This window comes from Asparagus officinalis, chromosome 1 (genome assembly GCF_001876935.1).
Source record: "Asparagus officinalis chromosome 1, Aspof.V1, whole genome shotgun sequence".
Lineage (NCBI taxonomy): Eukaryota > Viridiplantae > Streptophyta > Magnoliopsida > Asparagales > Asparagaceae > Asparagus > Asparagus officinalis.
In genome coordinates, this window is record NC_033794.1 from 103,837,387 (window position 1) to 103,860,789 (window position 23,403).

The 23,403-nt window shown below is 38.9% G+C and overlaps 1 protein-coding gene across 1 annotated transcript in view; it reads left to right on the forward strand.

Annotated features, from left to right (window-relative positions):
• Window positions 1-23,403, forward strand: part of LOC109838552 (serine/arginine repetitive matrix protein 2-like) — a 40,219-nt gene that overhangs the window by 15,103 nt on the left and 1,713 nt on the right. The window contains exons 58-59 of the mRNA XM_020406992.1: window positions 15,869-16,265; window positions 16,366-16,473. Coding sequence (XP_020262581.1) covers window positions 15,869-16,265; window positions 16,366-16,473 — 505 coding nt within the window. The remainder of the gene's footprint in view (window positions 1-15,868; window positions 16,266-16,365; window positions 16,474-23,403) is intronic.

Consider the following 23,403-nt stretch of genomic DNA (forward strand, 5'->3'; position numbering starts at 1 on the left):
GGGTTTGAGAGAATGTCTTTTATGGATGGTTTTTCAGGATATAACCAAATCAAGATGCACCCAGATGACGAGAAGCATACAGCGTTCAGAACGCCCCTCGGTGTCTTTTGCTACACCGTGATGCCTTTCGGTCTAAAGAATGCAGACGCCACGTACCAACGAGCAATGACTAAGATTTTCCAAGAACATCTCAGGAAAACAGTCGAATGCTACGTTGATGATTTGGTTGTAAAAAGCAGCAACAAAGAGGATCACATCAAGGACTTGAAGACGATATTCGAGCTCATGCGGAGTCATCAATTGAAGATGAACCCCACTAAATCCTTCATTGGAATGTCCAGCGAAAAATTCCTTGGATTCGTCGTCACCACTAAGGGTATACATATCGATCCTGATAAGGTGAAGGCAATACACGAACTGCAACCCCCTAGAAATCTAAGAGAGCTCAGAGGATTGCAAGGGCGTTTAGGGAATGTCCAGCGGAAAATTCCTTGGATTCGTCGTCACCACTAAGGGTATACATATCGATCCTGATAAGGTGAAGGCAATACACGAACTGCAACCCCCTAGAAATCTAAGAGAGCTCAGAGGATTGCAAGGGCGTTTAGCTTACATCCGGCGGTTCATCTCGAATCTTTCTGGGAAGTGCCAACCATTCTCTAAACTAAACAAGAAAGAGGTGTCTTTTATCTGGCACGACGCCTGCCAAAAAGCATTCGAAGATATTAAAACATATCTGACGAATCCTCCTGTTCTCGTCGCACCAAAATCAGGTAGACCGTTCTTGATTTATCTCAAGGTGATGAACCACTCGATAAGTGCCTTACTAGCACAAGACGATGATAATGGTCACGAACAGGCAGGCTATTACCTAAGTCGGATCTTGATAGGCGCCGAGTCTCGATATCCGATGATTGAGAAAGAATGCCTCGCATTGGTATTCGCAATGTAAAAGATGCAGCATTACTTGGTTGGACAGACGATTAACATCATTTCCAACGTTAATCCAGTACGGGTATTTATGACGCAATCGGCCTCTATGAATTGGCGGTTAGAGAAATGGGCCCTTCTCTTGTCCCAATATGATTTGCACTTCAAACAGCAGAAGTCGATCAAAGGACAAGCAATTTGCGATCTTTTGGCGGCAAACCCGACCACAGATACGGTAGAAGTATATGATGACTTGCCGGATAAAACCCACGAGGTTAACACTACGTCGCACCAACAAGTATGGCAATTATATTTCGATGGTGCTTCGAGGGCAGTTAATAGGGTAATAACCCCGGGAGGTTCTACAGTTTCCTCCGGGGTTGGGGTTGTCCTAATCTCCCCGGGGAAGCATGTGATGCCTCGAGCTTATTCATTGACTAGTCCGTGCTCCAATAATGTAGCCGAGTACAACGCGCTTCTCATTGCACTCAGTTTCGCCAAAGAGCTGGGGGTCGAATATCTCGAAGCTTTTAGGGACTCTCAATTGATAGTCAACCAAGTCCGTGGAGAGTATGAAGTCAGGAACCAAGACCTGATCTCGTACCACCAGGAGGCCATCAAAATGGTAGAATCTTTTGAAGAATTCTTTATTGAATACATCCCTCGTCTCCAGAACTCTTATGCAGATGCACTGGCAGCACTAGCGGTATCACTTGCGCAGTCTCTCAAAACTGAGCTGTTAGTCACAGTGAGGACGCATCAGCTCTGCATACCCATATATGATATGAATATTGAAGAGGAAGATAATAGAGACATAAGTGCCAAGGAGGTGAACTCAACTCGAATTGGGTCTGAGTCCCGAGATTGGCGTTTTCCTATCATTGACTACGTCCAGTATGGTATTTTGCCAGAGGATGTAAAAGAAAGAGAATCAATCCGCCGAAGAGCACCAAGATTCTTCTATAATACCAAGACCCATACGTTATACCGTAGAGGGTACGATGATTTATTACTCCGATGCCTTTCGAACGAAGAAGCAGAAGAAGTTCTCAAGGAAGCACACGAAGGAGAATGTGGTGCGCATCAGCCTGGTCCCAAACTGTATGATCAATCAGAAGAATGGGATATTTTTGGCCAACGATGGTTCGTGACGCAATCGAATACGCACGAGAATGCCACGCTTGCCAGATACATGCGAATTATATGCATCAACCGCCAGAGCAGTTGCACACGTCAACCACATCTTGGCCGTTCGAGACATGGGGTATGGACATTGTCGGTCCTATTTTTCCCCCTTCAGTCAAAGGTGATCGGTTCATCCTCGCGATCCTTAAAGAAGTAAAGACGAACAACGTCATCAATTTCATCAAGCATCATGTCATATACCGACACGGCGTGCCAAGACGGATCATTCATGACAACGGTCCACAGTTCATAAGCAACGTCTTCATCAGGTTTTGTGACAAGTTTAAAATTGAAGATGTTTCGTCGATAGCTTATTATCCCGCTGCGAATGGATTAGCTGAGGCGTTCAACAAAACGATCATTAAGATTTTGTCAAAGCTCGTAAAGACCAATAAACGAGACTGGGACGATAAACTCGGTGAAGCACTTTGGGCTTATCGCACCACCATATGCACACCTACAGGAGCTACCCCATATTCGGATGTGAAGCTGTGCTACCGTTGGAGATTCAAATCTCATCTCTTCGGATCGCTCTCGCAACCGAGATGACAACAGAAGAACAGCATAAAAAATGTCTCGAAGAACTCGAGAGGTTGGATGAAAAGCGCTTGGAGGCTCAACAACACATTGAGTTTTATCAAGCCAGAATATCTAGGGCTTTTAACAAAAGAGTCCGACAGAGAAGCTTCAAGGAAGGAGATCTGGTCCTCGCTGCCCGCCGACCGATAATTCTCAACTCCAAGAAGAAAGGTAAATTTGAACCCAAATAGGAAGGACCGTTTGTCATAGACACAGTCTACTCAAACGGCGCCTATCGCCTGATTACTCAAGAAGGCATCGGGCAATTAATGCCAATAAATGGGAAGTTCCTGAAAAAGTACTATCCCTAGTACACTCAGGATAACTCATTTACCGGGAAGTTCCTTGAAGAATATTACGCTTAACATTCTAGAGGATAACCCAAAATCATTTTCAAAATCCCTCACTGATCAATTTCAATTGGCGGTGAGTCCACCAAAAGTGTCTTTCTGGTCCTCTTGACTCTTTCCATGAACAAGAGGTCCACTTTCGATTCAGAGTCCCCTTTCGATAAACGAAAGAACTCACTTCTCTTTCTCTTTGGTTAAGCCTTCTTATAGTCATAACCTAAGTTGAAATTTTATTTCGATAAACAAAAAACTCATCTTTAGATAACCAATCCTATAAAAGGTAGGTTTATCTAGATTTTCCAGATTTCGGAGTGGAGATCCCACTTCTAGTTTCTTTTGCGCTGGAAATAGAATATAAAATTCTTCCTTTCCAGAATCAGGGAATAGAATATAAAATTCTCCCTTCCTTGTATTCGGGTTCGCTGTCACCCAAAAAGAAGACCGGGAAATAGAATATAAAATTATTCCTTTCCCGCACTGATCTTTTCCAAAATTTATCAATCTAGGATTCATCCTGGGAAGTTTATCCCGAATCCTAAGCAGGGATAAGTCTGCGCTTAACACGTGCTGCCGGTTTAGTCTTTCTCCGTAGAAAAAGACACTAGAGTTCGATTCTGGGGTATTCTATCCTGAAACCTAAGCAGGGATAAGTCTGCGCTTAACCCGCGCTGCCGGTTAGTTCTTAACCGTTAAAAAGAACACCCGTCTACATATTCAACATTGTGGCAGGTTGTTATTAATAACACCAAAATCCATGCCTTACACGCATGGGAAATTTCATCCTGAACCTAAGAAAGGATATGCCGACGCCTAATACGCGTCGCCGGTTTAGTCTTTCTCCATAGAAAAAGACACCAGAGTTCGGTTCTGGGGTATCCTATCCTGAAACCTAAGCAAGGATAAGTCTGCGCCTAACCCGCGCTGCCGGTTAGTTCTTAACCGTTAAAAAGAACACCCGTCCACATATTCAATATTGTGGTAGGTTGTTATTAATAACACCAAAATCCATGCCTTACACGCATGGGGAATTTTATCCTGAATCCTAAGAAAGGATATGCCGACGCCTAACACGTGTCGCCGGGTTAGTCTTCTACCAGCCAAGAAGACTCCAAAACCTGATTCTGGGGATTTTTTATCCCGAAGCCTAAGTAGGGATAAGTCAGCGTCTAACACACGTTGCCGGGTAGTCTATTCCCGTGAGAAAGACGAAGTCTACGTAGTCAATATCGTAGCACTAAGAGCGTTAACTCTCTTAGCACAACATCACATGCGGAACGGATTTAGATAAATCCGCATGCTAGCCGAACTCAAACGGTAGTCGGTAAAGGCTAATCAAATCCGTTGAAGGCTGGGGATTAGCCCAAAATCCTAAAGTCAACGCCTAACATGCGTCACTGAGTAGTCTATTCCCGTGAGAAAGACGAAGTCTACGTATTCAATATCGTAGCACTAAGAGCGTTAACTCTCTTAGCACAACGTCACATGCGGAACGGATTTAGACAATCCGTATGCTAGCCCGATTCAAACGGTAATCGATAAAGGCTTATCAAACCGGTTGATGGCTGAGGATTTGCCAAAAATCTTATAAGTATTATGACTGTTGGGTTCACAATCAATAGAGAAACACAATGATAAAGATAGGAGTGCGCTAAAGAAAAGACTTTATTTCATTAATAAAATCAGACCAAGTGGAGATACAAGAAGACGTCTAAAATCAGATCTAACAAACTGAAGGAAGCAATTTTAGCCTTAACAGCGGTAAGTTTCTCTGCGTGTTCCGCTCAAACCTTCTCCTCTTCTTCCTTCTGAAGCTTGGCATAAGCAAGAACGGCGGCAGCGTCGGCAGTTTACGTCTTCTCAGCGCAACGCGTGAAGAACCTCCAGCTCTCCTCTATAAACATTTTGAACTCTGGTGCTCTCGAGCTCAAAATCTTTTAGAGTCCTCTCCCCTTGGACGGTCCTAATCCCTGTCCTATCAGCAATGCTGTTATAAGCATCTATCTTAGTCCGCAGATGATGTTGCCGTATGATTTCTTGCTTTGATATGCGTCTCGCTCGGGCCTTACGCTCGTGCATCCTCTGAATCTGAGCATCGATCATGAGCGGTGTGACCTCATTATGTGGGTCGTAGTGTACTAGCTCTTCCAAACGATACATGAGTTCCTCTAAGCAAGTCAACCTTAACTCACATCGTCTAGCTAGCCGGATGCCACCTACACGCTGAATGTCTTTAAGACTATCTGCTATGAAAGGGAGCAAATCATAAAATTTTCCCCGTCCAGAACTAATGGCGGTGGCCGTTTGTTGCATAACCCTCTCTAATTTTTGGAGGATGCCCTGCACGGATTCGGAGATCGGGAGGACAGATTCTTGGTCAGACATAATTGCAGCAATGGGATCCTCTTCCCCTTCATCGTCGGATATTAGGATGATTTCGGGACTCACCATCCTCCTATCACGGGAATTTGACCGAGGAAGTGGACCGATGGCCTGCCTGGCGGAAACCGAAGATAAAACATCCCCACTACGACCGGTAGTAGCATGAGGAGAGAGACTGTCCGTGGGGAACTCGACTGCAACAAAACAAAGATAGAGTCAGAAAATTATCCATGAATTAAGTCTGTAAAAGAGCGAAATAAGATCATCCGCGGGGTAATTAGAGAGACGACTTTGAGTGTCTTACACTGGAAGAACGGTATGCATCATCATTTAAACAACATGGTAACATACACCGACCTACGATGTGTAAAATAACACGAAATCGCCCCAACATACTGGAAGATTTGAATCGACCAAGCAAAACCCATCTTTAAAGCGTCGATCCTCACCAAGGAGAATCAAGGCTCTTCCCGATTGCCTCACCAAGGAGAACAACGTAAAAAAAAAAGGACTAATTTGCAAATTTCCAGGAAAAAGAGGACTAATTTGTAAATTTCCAAATATGTCAAAAATAGCTCACCAGCATACGAGGGAAGCACGCCATCAGCCGGTGCAGCAGGGGAGCGACCTCTCAGGACACGCGACATAATGATCTGCAAAATAAATTAGGGGATCAGATCCAGAAAAAAAATCCCCTTTTTATTGCAATTCTACCCCCCTGAAAGACGAGCTCGAGGCGCCAAATCATAATCCTAACCCTCACATGCAATCCCACAAGTTCATAAATTGAATTAAACATGAAATATCCCAAAATTATGGAGGAATTTACCTGAAGAAAAGCTCGAGGATCCGACAAAAAATTAGCTCTTGAAAGAGGCTTGAACCACGTGCTCGAGGGGTCTGAGAGAAATTTTTGTATGAAGATTTTGGAGGGATTTTTCAGCCTAAGATCCAAAGGAAAGTTGGATCTAGGATAATTATGAAGATTTGAGGAAGAAAGGATGCAAGAGGGAAGAGGAATCCAAGAAGAAGGAGGAAAGGGTGGCCGGCCCTAGAAGGAGAAGGAAAAGAGGCTTTTATAGCCTTGAACCAGTCTTGAACCAGCCCTGAACCAGACCGGACCAGGTTGAACCAGACCAGACCAGTCCAAATCAGTTCAAAAGAGGCTAAAGGCATAGCAGGCAGTTGTTCTGCTGTGCGGTCGACCGCGATGTGCGCGGCGGTAGACCGCACAGCAGTCGGGCACACAGGAGATTTTTCTCCTGCTGTGCGGTCGACCGCACAAGGCGCGGCGGTCGACCGCACAGCAGGCAGAGAGTTTTTCTGTGTTGGGTCTTAATGGGTTTCGGGTCGGGTTCGGGTCGGGTTGTGGGGATAGTATATATACTATTATACCCAAGAGAGCCCCATTTTTCCATCTGAGATCAGAACCCTAGCCCCCTCTCTCCCCTCAAACCCTAGTTCCTCACTCTTTGGTGATTTGGAGGAGCTTTGAAGGGTTTTTCAGCGGATTTTTGGTGGTTTCAGCGAGAGGGATCATCTCCCTCCAGATCTAGGGCTTCGTTTTCGTCGTAGGCGAGTAACATCTCGCCCAACTTCATCCCTTTTCGTTTTTATGCTTAGATTTGAGTTTATTCGGTTTCTATTGAGCCCAAAATCGTATTTTTGTGTAGATAAGTAGATCTTATGGCATGGGATGCAAGAATCATATTTTTCAGTCTTAAAAAGTTCACTAATGATGCTTAATTAATGAGTTTTTGATCTGAAACGCTTTTATGAGAGTTAAACTCATTTTCTTTTTATTTGTTTAAGAACTTTTAAAATCATGTTGATTAAGGTTTGGGATTGTTGATAATGAGGTTTTAATCATTTAAACTTGTTGTTTATTTCCATGGTTCACTATTTAAATGTTAAAGTAGTGTGAGTATAGAAATCCCCAAATTTTTGAATGAGTTCGGTAGCTGACAGAGAACAGGGTTCTGTCCGTCCAGCGGTCGACCGCATAGGGATAGGCGGTCGACTGTCGCGAATTTTTTTAGCAGAATTGTTTCTGCCTTTTGGGCGGTCGACCGACATGACCTCTGCGGTCGACCGCCGCTCAGCTTATGAGCCCAGTGGTTCTCGGGTCTACGAGCGGTCGACCGGAGTGGGCTCTGCGGTCGACCGCCGCACAGTATTCTGCTTTATTTGTTTCTGCTGTATCGTACACTCGTTCGAGTGCTTACTTCAATCATCTGACTTTGATCTTCAGTTGTACTAAGCATCTATGCATGATAGATGGCCTAAAATACATGCCTAGAATCACACGACGAGTTGAGTGCAAGTTTTGCATAAGTAAACCATACCTTGTATATCACTAATTGCCTGCTCAGTTGCACAGTCCTCGTGTTGGACTAAAATCCATAGAAGTCCTTGTGTTGGACTATAATCCATTTCAGTCCTCGTGTTGGACAATTATCCATTTATCTCATGAGTTGGGAAATCTCTATATCTAATTCATGTATTGGACATCTTTCTTAACCCTGCATGCGACATTTCACAGGAGTTATGACATGACACTTATGAAGAATATGACACCCCATATTTTGAGAGTATGATATGACACTCATGTTTTGATGATGTTTAACAAACAATTTACTTCTAATGTTGTTTGTCTAGTGTTTGTGTTTTCGCATTTATTCTAGGCAAACAACGTAGTTGGAGGATGGATGGATTAAGCCTACACGATCATATCAAGAGGAGGTTGGCGGAATGTCGGTGAAGCAACATGCAATTCAAGTTAAAGATCAAGTTCAAGCTTCATCCGCAACGTGTACCAAGTTGAGCTCATTGAAGATCACGATCAAGCTTGGGTAACTTAGTTTAGGATTTATATTATGTATTAATCCCTCCCGGCTATTATTCCCTTCGTGGAATAATACCCGCATAATCGTGTAGATCCGACCGGATCTAGATCGCGCGGTGGTCCACGGATTAACCCCGGCGTTGGCAAAGAACCCACACAAGCAAGCAACCGCAAAACAGGAGCTTGCGATTTGTTCACAAGAGGAAAGTTGTAATTTTTATTTTTTTTTCTTTGATTTAGTTGTAACCGGATCTATAAAAGACCGGATCTTTGTAACCCAAGATAACAATCATTTCAATGAAAAAGATAACAGTTTTCCACGCGAACAAACCAGTCTTGAACCAGGTTGAACCAGTTTGAACCAAATTTGAACCAGAATTCAAATTGAAGCCGAATCGAGCATCGAAATAACTTCAAATCGACCGAGGGTTCAGTCCTTGGTTTATTCTTACCTCTCCCGCACATTCGGAAGGATCAGAATATTTTTTGAGCCGAATTACTACCTTTTGGCTCATTATCAGGCCGGTTCAGCTCATTCGGGCACAGAAATTACTCCAATAAGGTATAAGAGTATAAACTATTCCCTATATTTTTGGTTGAGAAGTTCCTGGAGGATATTTTTCCTAAAAAATATTCTTAAGAATAACTCAACAACACCACGTCGGATAACGCGTCGCAAATGAGAACTCAACGCCAACAATCGATGGTCAGTTCTATGTTGAACCAACAAACACGAGCTAAAGATCAGAAAATTAGGAATCGACTTCAAGTTTAAAATTCCGACAATGGTCAGACAATAAATGCAGCACCGGAACTCTTACAGACATTCGACAAAGCATCGAATAGCCTGAAGGATTGAAGGAATCAAGAACAGAAGCCATTCCAAGGTCCCGTTACACCGACTGAAGGTTAGGACAATCATATCCAAAGTATTCCAGACTCTTCTATAAAAGAACGAGACTGAAATACTTTGGAGGGGGTATCTGTAGGCGTATAAAACTTCTTATAGGTCCCTTAGCACAGCTCGGCACAAACCGACGAACCATCGGGTGACGTATCTAAACACGAGCGTCAGTCCACAACACCAAAGCCAAGTGACACGCAACAAAGCGGATTAACGAGGCGACGAGGTTAACGAATCGCACGCAAGCAACGGAATAGATCCACTCGCGTGCAGAATCAAGCTAACTGTTCGGTGAGTCAACGAGTCATCCAACTGTAGAACGGATTCGAACTCGAACACCGAAACGGATTTACTGCCATATCGGGATCCAGACTGTCATATCAGAGTCCAGATCAGCGATGAAACTCAGACGAAGCGCAAAACCAGACAACGGACACAACACCTGGAGGACTCGGCCAAAACCGAGCCACTATAAATAGAGGGGCATGGCTCATTTGTGAAAGGTTGGAACTTCTGGAGCTGAAACTCTGCCGAATTGAGAATTGAGCTTGGAGTTTTGAAGATTTGAAGACTTGGACATTCAGATCTGGTTCTTGGCGAGCATCCACATCACAAAAGGCAGGAGTTCGAGAGAGAGAGATCAGATCTGAGATCTACACGAAGTAATACTCCGGATCAAAGCTTGGCCTTTGATCCCGAGAACTAAAGGCTATTATTTCCTTGGTGAAATAGTACCCCCAGCTGTTATTTTCTTAGTGAGATAACACCCGTCAAATCGTGTAGATCCGACCGGATCTAGATTACGCGGTGGTCCACGGATTAACCCCGGCGTTGGCAAAGAACCCACAAAAGCAAGAGACCGCAAAACAGGATCTTGCGATTCGTTCGAAAAAGGAAAGTTATAATTTTTATTTCTTTTTCTTTTATTTCGTTGTAACCGGATCTTATAAAAAGACCGGATCTTTGTAATCAATTAACTGTTATCAAAGAGTGTGCAATGACATCAATGAAGAACACAATTTTTCCCGCGAACAGTCCAAGGGAAGCAGACTCGGTGCGAGAACCGAGCGAGGTGTCCTATAGCTACCAAAGTCCTCACGTTAAACAAGGAGGGCCTTCCCTCCGCTTCTATTGTAATTTCGATTCATTAGTTTGTAATAAGATATTCTTATCAATACAAACAAAATCCCTGTTTCGGGAGATCAAAATTTACACCTACAGAGGGTCGAGGCAAAAGTCCTGTTTAAAGAGCGCTTGGGTCCGGTGAATGAACACCAAGTAATTTGTCAAATTGGGGGTCGTGCGCGTCTTCCCAACAAGTCAAAGACTTCCCATATTAAGAAGGTACTTGTGACCGCTTGCCTCGAATTACGAGTTGAAGTCCAAGAGCCCGTTGAAGCCCCACGCTCACGAAGGCGTGGTTCCAAACAAGTGACTCTTGAGAACGCCGATGAGGCATTATACTCCTAAAGGGAAGTATGTTCATCGGAAGATGATGACGTTATACCTGGGAAATCATGCCAGCACACGATAGGTTGCTCCGGTAATCATGCCGATGAGTTGTACTATCGGGCTGGGAGTACGAACAAAACTCGGAAAATAAGTACCCGAGAAACGGATTCTCACTGTCCGTTCACTAATCTCAGAAAATCACAATCACAAACAAGAGTTTTTATACTGATTCCACCAATCTGGTGTACATCCAGTCCCCAAGCAAATCTCATTTGAGATTTTCACTATAATTTTGTATCAAGTACAAAATTAAAATCAAACTTGACCAATTTGTAAGTCCCTGCAAATTGCAACACCAATTGACAGACCCTTGCCAATTACACACTGATCTCTAGACCATGAGATCAACCTCTCTCAAACCGAGAGAACTTTCCTTGAATTAAACAACTCAATTCCTATAAGCATTGATTTGAAGTGTTGTGTAGCAGTGGCTTAGGAATACTTTTAACCTCTGGAAATTGCCAAAATAAAATGTATTTTGAATGACGATCAAAGGCAATTTCAGTAAAGATCTTTTTCTCAAAACTTACTGAAATCTAAAATTTTTGACTTTTGAAAAAATGCACAAAGAATGAAGCTTATAGGTATATAATCATGTATCATTTTTTTTTAACATATAACATTTTTATAGCCCTTGCAAAGACAAGTTTTTAAACTTTAAAAACGTTTAAAAACGGCTATAAACTGTCAATAATTCAAACATTAACATTCAGAAAAACTGCATTAGTAGTCAACTATAATGCGTAGTAGTCGACTACTCTATAATACAGAAAGTCTGGAATTTAGAAACTGAAACTTAGTAGTCGACTATTCTTCTTAGTAGTCAGCTACTCTGTATTACAGAAAGTCTGGAAAACAAAAATCAAATATCAGTAGTCGACTATAATTGTTAGTAGTCGACTACACTATAAAATAACTATTCTGTAAAACAATTTTCAAAGCTCAGTAGTCGACTATATTTACTTGTAGTTGACTACTCTGTAAAACTGAAGTTCTGTAAATCAAAATTTAAAGCTGAGTAGTCGACTATAATTCTTAGTAGTCGACTACTCTGTAGTTTTATAGAAACTTATATCTTGAACTTAGACTACAGTAGTCGATTATTATTCTTATTAGTCGACTATTAAAGAGTAAAAATGTTATGTATGAACTATTTTTAGACTTAATGATAAACTAAAAACTCTAATTGTTAACATAGGGGATTTCTATTGTTAACCAACACACTAAGTCTGTGTTAGTGTGTTCTAATTTCTATGTGTGTGTGTGTGTGAGTGATCAAGGCTTGTACAAAAATTCTAAGTAAAGATAAATGTAAAAATTACATTGATGTATTTGTTCTTTATCTTCTTTACTTCATAATGCCTTGAACTCATATTGCACTTGTTCATTACATTGATGTATTTGTTCTTTATCTTCTTTACTTCATAATGCCTTGAACTCATATTGCACTTGTTCATTTTTTATGTTGAAAGTTGTAATTAAATGTTAGTGCAAATGTATAACACACATAGTGATTCTCAATATGAATAAATTGTTATCATCAAAATTATATCATGGGGACATGATATCCAACATTCTTCCCCTTTTTGATGATGACAAATAATTTATGCATATGTAAGTATATTTAAAAACTAAAAACTTTGATAAACAAATATACTTACTCCCCCTGTATAAAAGCACATTAGAGTCTACAATTCATATTGTTGAGTCTATAAAACATAAATTCTGAAAACATTTTCCCCCTTTGTCATTAGCAAAAAGAAATATATAACTATCCTAAACATATCATAATTTCCTCTTCATGAGCTAGCACTTCAAACAGATCATTCAGATTATGAACATAGTCCATAACTTCACCCATCCAAATAGGTAGGTAAAGACTTCCCATAAAAACCAAAAGTTCCACAATGTTCATCACCATAATCTGTTTAAAATATATATAGCACATGAATTAACTTTTTAATCATCATAAACGCAACATAAAATTCAATCCCATAAAACATACTAAAGTTAAAGCAACATATTAGCAACACAACACATATTACATATGTCTTAAAAAAAATAACTACGACATAGTTTGTGACATTCAAACTCAAACAACCAACATAACACATATTACCATTGTTTTAACACTAAACATAAAATTATCCAAACAAATCTAAATGATGCATGCGTAATCTTCTAAGGTGCTAGAGGTGGTTGATGTCCTTGAAAGAAAGCACTGAGCTTCATATCCAAGGTATCAAACTTCATATTCATTGTGTCAAACTTCATCTCCAGAATATCAAATTTGTTGGTTAAGGCCTCTTGATTTTTTAGCATGAGCACATTTTGATCAAACAAGGCTTTCTGACCCACTTCCAAATCTAGTATTCTAGCAGACATTGTATTGTATTATGCATCTGAGAAACAAGAGGATTCATGCATTTGTGGTATTGGTGGTGGAATATGAGAGGAGGAGGGTCCAGCTTCATTAGTGTTTTGTGGTTGGGGTTGATGTTTTGTTTCAGGTTGATGTTGAGGTTCATCTTGGTGAATTTCAAAGTTTGTTAATTTCATCCTAGTTAGGGCATTAGAATCGAAGAATTCAATGGAACGAACGACAGAATTTTCAGACTTAATATCAACATGAAATTTATCAAATATTTTTGTTAAAAAGGCATCGTAAGGAAGAAACCCTTTGGTATTGTCAGAAGATTATCAAAATAAACTTCAGCCCAATTAACTTGGATATTCCCCATTATAGCATATCATGCTTTTGCTAAGTCTAGGGAAATGAATTGGAAACTTTCAGTTTTTGGAAACAGGTTATAGGCTAAGATTCGGGCAATGAAACGAGGAATTGGACGTAGCTTATTTGAATTATTCAATGGTTTACTATAACCATGAAGAAAAATATGATTGGATAGCAATTCTGAATCATTTATTCTGATTGACCTAAGAGAGACTCCTCGAAAAGGAATGTTAAAAATTTTTCCAATTGACTTAGAAGTCAAGTCAATTTTTACTCCTTTGACAAGAGTTCTAAGCTTTTCAGTTCCACTAATAGTTTCTATACGTTCTATATTAGTATAGAGCAATTGAACCAGAAAAGGATATGTGGGTTTTCTATTTTCAGGAGAGAATAATTCAAGTAACCCCATATTTTCAAAATATGATCCAAAATTCCATGGGATAAAATCATCAAATTTCACAAATCGTCCTGGAAGAACTTCAAATGTGGATATTTTGTTAAATTCTTCAAGTAAATCAGGACTTTTTAAATATATGATGATATTTTGTTAAATTCTTCAAGTAAATCAGGACTTTTTAAATATATGATGATTTCATCATTAACATTAGTATGAACTTGCTTATCTTTCTTTGCTCTAGACATGATAAATCAGAAATATACCAAAAGATAAGAAAGATCAAGTTGAGAAATTACCAAAAACGGACGAAACCCTTGGATTAGTCGACTATTACTGGATGTAGTCGACTACAGAGACTGTCAAACTGAAGAAACCAAAGTATTTGATGAAGATTTTGAGAAGAAAAACGAAAATCTGATGAAGCCCTAACTTGGATTCAATGGGTTCTGAAGAGGGGAAGAAGAGAGATCGGTTATGAGAAGAAGAAGATGGGTTTTGTGTTTTTGATTTTTCTTTAGAATAAAAATTGTAATTTGTATGATTAGAATTAAATTAATAACAAATGAATGGTGAAGATTTGCTCTTAAATATGTGGCTAGGATTGATGGGATTAGAATCAATGGTTGAGATAAATTTTACTTAAGTGAAATGGGTATTGGGTTTAGGGTATAAAGGGTTTAAATTTAATATGCTAAAAAAACTAAGTTTGGAAAAATCCAATATGCCAAGGCGTTTCTACAAGAGAAGACCGGCCGTTCAAGATGATGAACTCCCAGAAGTCACTATCAACGTGGCCGAAAAAGGGAAATCAACATGGCATTTCAGTCCTGAACATTTTCTGGAAATATCCCAGTGTCTAACTCGATTGTGATCCGGAACTATCAGACCAAGGGCTAATCTACGAATGAGCATAGGGTTATCTTCAGATGAAAAAACGCCAGACGCTTGCTCTGCAGTCGCTTCGGATGCCACTATGTCCATCACATGACGAGTTCGGGAGGCGTTCACCATCACTCTCGACCGGTTAGCTCAAATGCTCGAAAATGCTCTAGCTAAGTAGAAAGAAGAGCTCAGAGCTGAGAAGAAGATGGTAATAGAGTTGAATATGTAGCGCATGAGGGAGTTACATGCCCAACAACTTCAACCCTTGTTGAATTAGTAGGCTAAATCCAGTCGTCGCAACAATACTAACGAAGTAGTTGGCGACTCCGAAGTAGATCAAAATATCAATGTTGATACTCCCTCCAACGACAATAACCCTAGGAGTGGTCCAGTGGAATCTCCTTAACCTTCTCAGCAACCCCAAAGAAAAATGTAGGTGAAGATAAGAAGATGAAGGACATCAAGAGCAAAATCAACTCTTTGATGTCTGCTCAAGAGGTGAAGAAGACCGGCATCCCGTGTCCGTATTCGAGAGAGTGGGAATCGATTCTGTATTTGGCGAAGTTTAACTTAATTAACTTCACTCTGTTTAACGGGAGAGGATCGCTCACTCAGCATCTAATTTATTTTAAAATCACACCTCGGCGTGATCTCTGGCAACGAACCTTTGATGGTCCGATAGTTCGTCGACACCCTTCGCGAAGCCTCCTTCGAGTGGTATCGTCATCTTAAGCCGGGGAGCATCAACAGTTAGGACAACATGGAAAGCATGTTCCTCACAAACTTCTTCGACGACGACACTGAAGTGTCAATCGGGACATTGTTCGATGAAAAGAAAAAAGACGGAGAGTCAGTCGACAACTTTATCAAGCGCTTCCGGAATAAGGCAATGAATTGTTGAGATCAGGTCACAGAGGAGTTTATTCTCCAAACATGTCATAATAACCTTTCTTTGGATGTTCTGGAAGCTATGGTAGTGACACCATCTAAAACCTAGAAAGAATTAAAGGTGCACGGAGAGTAAGCCGAATGCTTCCTCAAACGGAAGAAGGCTGAAAGAGGTCAACCGACGGTTAGTGCTCCGAAGCAAAACTTTGTCCCTTGTGGTAAAGGAAGGATGCCGGTGAATGCAGTAGACATGAATCAAATATTCTAACTACAATCGTAATAGCAAGTGCCACAGAAATCGCCCTCTTAGTGGCAACAACGACCTCAAAGGCAGCAAAAAGACTTCTGAACCAAAATTCCCGAAAGAATACTCCTTTAAGGAATATGAAGTTCCTGCTATCTTCAAATACCTCCTGAATAACAACAAAATCAAATTTCCTTCAATCTCTAACAAGGAGGAAGCCAAGAGGACAACGGAACCAAAATATTATGCATTTCACAAGCGGGTCCATCATCCCATTAAGATATGCTACACCCTTAAGGACAAGATCCAAGCCTTGATCGACGTTAGCATCATCACTACAAAGCAGCCCAAAGAGAAGAAGGTGGGCGCAAATGTGGTTTCTATCAGTTTCGGTTTTGACCCTCCGTCATGGTTTCAGCCAGAGTCCGTGTTAAAGGTAGAGATGAAAACCATTAACGACGATCCCCATGGACAACGCCAGAAGGGGCTTGTGCAGCACATGGTTCCTAATGGTGAAATTCTTTGAGTCCATACAGATTTGCTCAAAGATGAACAATGGATGGGGTCCTCATCCAAGAAGAAGTCCAAGAGTAAAGGCAAAACCTGCTGCCCTGCCACAGCAATCCCTAAGAAAGATGATGAAGGTATCCCTACCTTATCACTTTCAGAAGACAAACATGAAGTCTTTTCTACCATGAGCGGGAACAAATACCACAATAAATATCCCGAAGTCTCTGATCCAAATGCTAAAACATTATCTGAGTTGGGGATAATTACAACCCCCCTGCACCTGCTGGGAAGCCCCAGCAACAAACAACTAACAACCAGTCCCCGAAGAGCCGGAGCCACCAGCTCAACATTGCAGTTTGGAGGCCAAGCAGTTCCCTTGTATCACCTTCACCAAGGATGACATGCAAGTGAGAAACTCGAAGCATGATAGGCCTTTGTACTTCACCGGATACATCGACTCCAGCATTGTCAACCGGGTTCCACTGTCAGCATCATGCCACTCCGATTGATGTACAATCTCAGAATCCCTGCCAGCAAGTTAGCTTCGACAGGCGCCATTATCTACGGATTTAATACTAGTGGGTCCAGACCATTGTGTAAGATCCGAGTGAAGTGCCAACTTAGAGACTTAAAATCCAAAGTCACGTGCTATGTGATCGACGCAGAGACTTCCTATAACTTACTATTGGGTGGATCTTGGATCCATAGTAATGTTATAGTCCTCTCCACCCTCCATCAGTGTCTCAAATGTGTATACGCTAATAATGAGGTCAAGATGGTAGTCACGGATAAGAAACCGTTTAAGGGGTTGGAAAATTACTTTACCGACTCCATTCTTTACGGTGTTAAATCTGATACTGAACCATCGGCCCAAGGTACGAACAGCGGAGAAGAAGCTGATACCGAAGCTGGGCTTGATTACGATGTGTTGGCCTTCTTGTTTTGATGATGTTTAACAAACAATTTACAACTAATGTTGTTTGTTTAGTGTTGGTATATTTCTATTTATTATAGACAAACAACGTGTTGGAGGATGGATGGAATAGAGCTTCAACGATCATATCCAAAGGAGGTTGGTGGAATGTCGGTGAAGCTCATACAATTCAAGTTAAAGATCAAGTTCAAGCTTCATCCGCAAGTGTACCAAGTCGAGCTTATTGAAGATCTAGATCTAGCTTGGGTAACTTAGTATAGGTTTTATATTATGTGTGTTAAGTACGTTAAGCTCAATATCTATACACACACATATATTGGTTTCTTTGTATATATATGTATGTAAAAATATTGTATTCTTAGTTTTTGGACTTAACAATAATCATATACATATTTTATTAAGTCTACAAAATCATTGTGCAAAGTTTCAAAACATGGTTTAGCCAAAATATCAAAATTCACATGTTTACATTTTCATGTTTTGGCCTATTTTGTAAAATAATGATATATTTCATTTGGAAAGTCCTTTTTGAAAACCAGTCATTGTAGCATGTTTATTATCATGTCTACAATCATTCCCCAAAGTTTTATATTTTTTGGAATTTTTAAACAGGGTTTTAAAATCAGCAAATCAGTTTTTTAGAATATATCAGTTCTCTGTTGGCCGCACCTATGTTCTTTCGTCAGTGGGCAGTAGAGAGTTTGTCGGTTGACCGCCGCGGTCGACCGAGAGCTCGAAATTTCCATCGGTCGACCGCACCGGTCGACCGAATAAGTCTTTGCTCGTTTTCAATTTTTTCGGTCGACCGCCGCTCAATCAGATTCTTTCCAACGGCTATTTTTGTTACCGTTGGTTGGGGTTTTTCTTATCATTTGTTTGGGGTTTTTTGGCTGAGGTTTTGGGAGGCTATAAATACCCCCATTGATCTCAGTTCTAAGATAGCTAAGAAGCTTTTAAATAAGTTTTTAAACAAGGGTTTAAGTGTGGTTTTACTGGTTGTTTTAAGTTTGGGTTTTGTTTACAAAGGAGGAAGCTTCACTGCGGATTGAGGGATTCTTTCTCAATCTTCTTCATCATCTTCTTTGTGTTTTAGAAAAGTTTTCTAACTCTTTTCTCTAGCAATTTTATTATTGATTTTCATATTCTTATTGCTAGTTTGCTATTTGAGTTAGATTTGATTTCACTCATTGTTACACACACCCACTTGAGCTTATTGTATTTGCATACATAGTATATTAGGGTTGTGAGAGATTGTAACATTGAGTTGTGCTTTCATTGTGTTCTCATCCATAGTTAGACAAGAAACATTTATTAAGCCTAATTGTGAGATTCACTTTGTAATACACTTGTACACCGAGAGGAGTGTGTGGTGAGAGTCGGGGATCGTTCCAAGAGGAGTGGCGTCGGTTGACGATCCTAGGGAGAGGTTGTAATCGAGCACTTGAGGGAGACACGGCTAGGTCCAACACTTGTGTGAGTGTAGAATGTGATTGCATAGTGTTTGTTGTGTGAGAGTTTTCGGTGAACTTGTAAACCGAGTGTGTAGAAGTTCTGGCTTCCAAACCGGGTTGTGATAGTAGATTTCTCCCCGGGAGTGGGGAGCGGAGACGTAGGACGGAAGGTCCGAACTCCGTGATCATATTGCTTGTTTGAGTTTGGCTTAGCACTTATATTTGTTCATCTTTATAGCCTTTCTCTCATTGTTTATTTCATCCACTATCTCATTTGTTTATGTTACCCTTGTGTTTGCATATCCTTACATATATCATATTGTATATCTCTTTGGTAGGATATATCATCTTGTGCTAGCTTATATATCCTTGCATATATTTCATCATATAGGATATATTTCATTGTTTATATTGCTTATCCTAGCTCATATATCTGGTGGTATTTTATACTTGCTAGGATAACTTGTTAATTAGTTTTAATTGGCATATAGTCGGATTAGATTAGCATAAGACCCTAATCACCCCCCTCTAGGGTCTAACAATTGGTATCAAAGCTTGGTGCTCTTTGATTTAAGGTCTAATCGCCTTGAGTTAAAGATCCAAGTTTTATTTTTATGCTAATATTGTTTTAATTGTATTTGTATCTTGCTTGCATATTTTTACAAATTATGGATATGAATGATGCATCTTGTTTAGGCTATGATTCTAGTATTGCTCCTAAATTCAATGTTTTTTCCATATGCTCAATGGTGTTTTAGATTCAAATGATTTGTTCAATCTAAAAATATCGATTTATGGGAAGTCATTTATTGTGCTTATATTGTGCCCACGTTGGAGAAATCCAAGTGGAGCAAACATGATAAAAAGATGTTTATTATGAACAAGCTTATGTTAGAATTTTTATTAAATGCATTTGATTCATTTATGTCTAACAAGCTTGATTCTTTTGATAGCGCTTATACATTATGGAAATTCATAGAAGCGCATCAAGGAGACTTGGAACAAGCTTTGGAGGATCCAGCTTCAAGTTCATATGGAGCGTCATGCACACGCGCACTAGGCGATAGCCCTAGTGAGGTTTGCGAGTTCGAAACCACTAATGATTTATCTAGTGATGAACTTGCTTGTGCTAGTGAAAAATTATTGCATGCCTTTACCAAATTGCAAAATGATTTCATTAATTTACAAAGCAAGCATGTAATTTTTAAATCCGATCATGAGTCTTTAACTTCTAAGTTTGATATTATTTCTAACGAAAATATGATCCTTAAAGAAAACAATGAAAAATTAAAATCGGATCATGATTCTTTGCTTTCAAACTTTGCCAAGTTAACTCATGAAAAAGATAATGCCATGTTAGAAGTAGAGAACATACAAAATGATACTGCTTCTTTTATAAATAACTATTTATGTTCTACTTCTAAAAATGCATATGTGCCTAAAACTAAATATTTGAATCTTATGAATAAAAGCATTTTATCTTTAGATTCAACTTTGAAAACATGCATTAATAATCATAAGAGGCTTATGGATATGTGTGCCAAGTCTAAGTCATCATCTACTCATCATGCACACATATATAGCAAAATTTATAAATGCTCTATTTGTGGCCGAAAAGGTTGCACACAAACATAAGAATTCTAATGCTCCTTGTGCATCTCATGTAGCTTCTTCATCTTGTACACTTACACATTCACATGCTCATTCTCACAAAGTTCATCATAAGCATGCTAGTGTGTTCAAGTGTGATCATTATGGTTGTTTTGGTCATTTGGCCGAATATTGTTTTGATTTGAAAAGAAAATCATGTTTGCCAGATGTATATAGTAGACCACATATTTTTAAATGTGATGTTTGTGGTAGGTTTGGACATCTTGCTAAATTTTGTTTTGATTTGCAAAATGCTCCAAATTTGCAATTTGCTCCAAAAAGACCACCTTTGTTTAATGATATTTCTCATTTGCAAAATAATTTTAAAAGAAAATTTTTATTTGCAAATGATTCTCGTGCACGAGCTAATGGCCCACAAAAACAAATGGGTCTCTTTTATTGCACAAATTACAATCGGAAGGGTCATTTGAATGAATATTGTTTTGACCATGTTAGTACACCATATGTGCCCAAGAGGGTTCATAACCCTAGGGCTTTGAGCTTTAATGATAGGGGTCATGTGCCTAAACAAACCGACACCAAGAATACTTGGGTGCTAAAATAATTTTTAAGCTAAGAATTTTAGTACTTTTATTTTTCTTTTTCTTGGTTTCGAAAAATGTATTTTAAATTTTTATGAAAATAATTCTTTTTATTGATCAAATCTTTTGTTTTCATGATTATTTGATTTGTTTTCATGAGAGGACTATGTTTATATAACCCTCCGGAGTCATTGGGTGTTTATTCCCAAATATTGTTTACCGGATTCTAAAATATTTATATGGGTTGATACTAGCTCAAGAGCTAGATATAATTGTCTCTCTTGATATTTGATTTTATGATTTAAATTTTGATTTATGATTTCATTTGATTGATTTGTTTTCATTTGAAAACATTTTGCATGATTCTCATGCTCTTTTTCTTTTGATTTCATAAATCTACCTTTACATATGGTTTTTATGTTCTTTGATATGAGACACTATTTTTAATTTTGATATATTCATATGCGTTCTCATTATCTTTTTTTGTATGTGAGGAGTGTTTAGCATTTTTCTATCTATGCTTGCTCACATATGTTTGCCATGATCTTTATTGCATATATTCTATATGGCATTTTGATAGGGGGAGCAATCCCTATACTTGTTTTATACTCACCTATGCTTATTTGTAGGGGGAGCCTTCGCTCTCTTCATTCTTTATGGTTTTCCCCTTTTTGATGTTGTCAAAGGGGGGGGGGAATATTGTGAGTATATTCTTTCTTATTTATATGCATGATATATTATACTTTGTATATTCATTTCCTTTCATGCATATATCCTTTTTGTAAATTGTTTGTTATCATCAAAAAGGGAGAGATTGTTGGCCTTCTTGTTTTGATGATGTTTAACAAACAATTTACAACTAATGTTTGTTTGTCTAGTGTTGGTATATTTCTATTTATTATAAACAAACAACGTGTTGGAGGATGGATGGAATAGAGCTTCAACGATCATATCCAAAGGAGGTTGGCGGAATGTCGGTGAAGCTCATACAATTTAAGTTAAAGATCAAGTTCAAGCTTCATCCGCAAGTGTACCAAGTCGAGCTTATTGAAGATCTAGATCTAGCTTGGGTAACTTAGTATAGGTTTTATATTATATGTGTTAAGTACGTTAAGCTCAATATCTATACACACACATTTATTGGTTTCTTCGTTTATACTCACTATATATATATACTTATATATATATATATATATATATATTATATATATATATATATATATAATATATATATATATATATATATATATATATTATATATATATATATATAATATATAATATATATATATATATATATATATACATAATTTTTAGGTTTTTATGCATATATATATTATATATATACATACACGTGTTTTTTGAGTTTTCATGTTTAATAAATATGAAATCACATGTTTTATATTTATTTTTGTTGTTTTAGTATATATTGCATAGAATATGCAATTTCTGTGAAAATATTGTTTTCTTAGTTTTTGGACTTAACAATAATCCATATACATATTTTATTAAGTCTACAAAATCATTGTGTAAAGTTTTAAAACATGGTTTAGCCAAAATATCAAAATTCACATGTTTACATTTTCATGTTTTGGCCTATTTTGTAAAATTATGATATATTTCATTGGGAAGTCCTTTTTGAAACCAGTCATTTGCTAGCATGTTATTTTATCATGTTACAATCATTCCCAAAGTTTTACATTTTTTGGAATTTTAAACAGGGTTTTAAAATCAGCAAATCAGTTTTTAGAATATATCAGTTTCTCGGTCGACTGCATCGGTCGACCGCAACCTATGTTCTCTTCGTCAGTGAGGCAACCACAAGCCTCTCTCGCGGTTCTCGACCGCAACTCCGCGATTCGACCGAGAGCTCGAAATTTCCATCGGTCGACCGCACCGGTCGACCGAATAAGTCTCTGCTCGTTTTCTCAGATTGGGATCTGGATCGCGGTCGACCGCAAATTTTTTCGGTCGACCGCTGCTCAATCAGATTCTTTCCAGCGGTTATTTTTGTTACCGTTGGCTGGGGTTTTTCTTGTTATTTGTTTGGGGTTTTTTGGCTAAGGTTTTGGGAGGCTATAAATACCCCCATTGATCTCAGTTCTAAGATAGATAAGAAGCTTTTAAATAAGTTTTTAAACAAGGGTTTAAGTGTGGTTTTACTGGTTGTTTTAAGTTTGGGTTTTGTTTACAAAGGAGGAAGCTTCACTACAGATTGAGGGATTCTTTCTCAATCTTCTTCATCATCTTCTTTGTGTTTTAGAGAAGTTTTCTAACTCTTTTCTCTAGCAATTTTATTATTGATTTTCATATTCTTATTGCTAGTTTGCTATTTGAGTTAGATTTGATTTCACTCATTGTTACACACACCCACTTGAGCTTATTGTATATGCATACATAGTATATTAGGGTTGTGAGAGATTGTAACATTGAGTTGTGCTTTCATTGTGTTCTCATCCATAGTAGAGAACAAACTTTTATTGAGCCT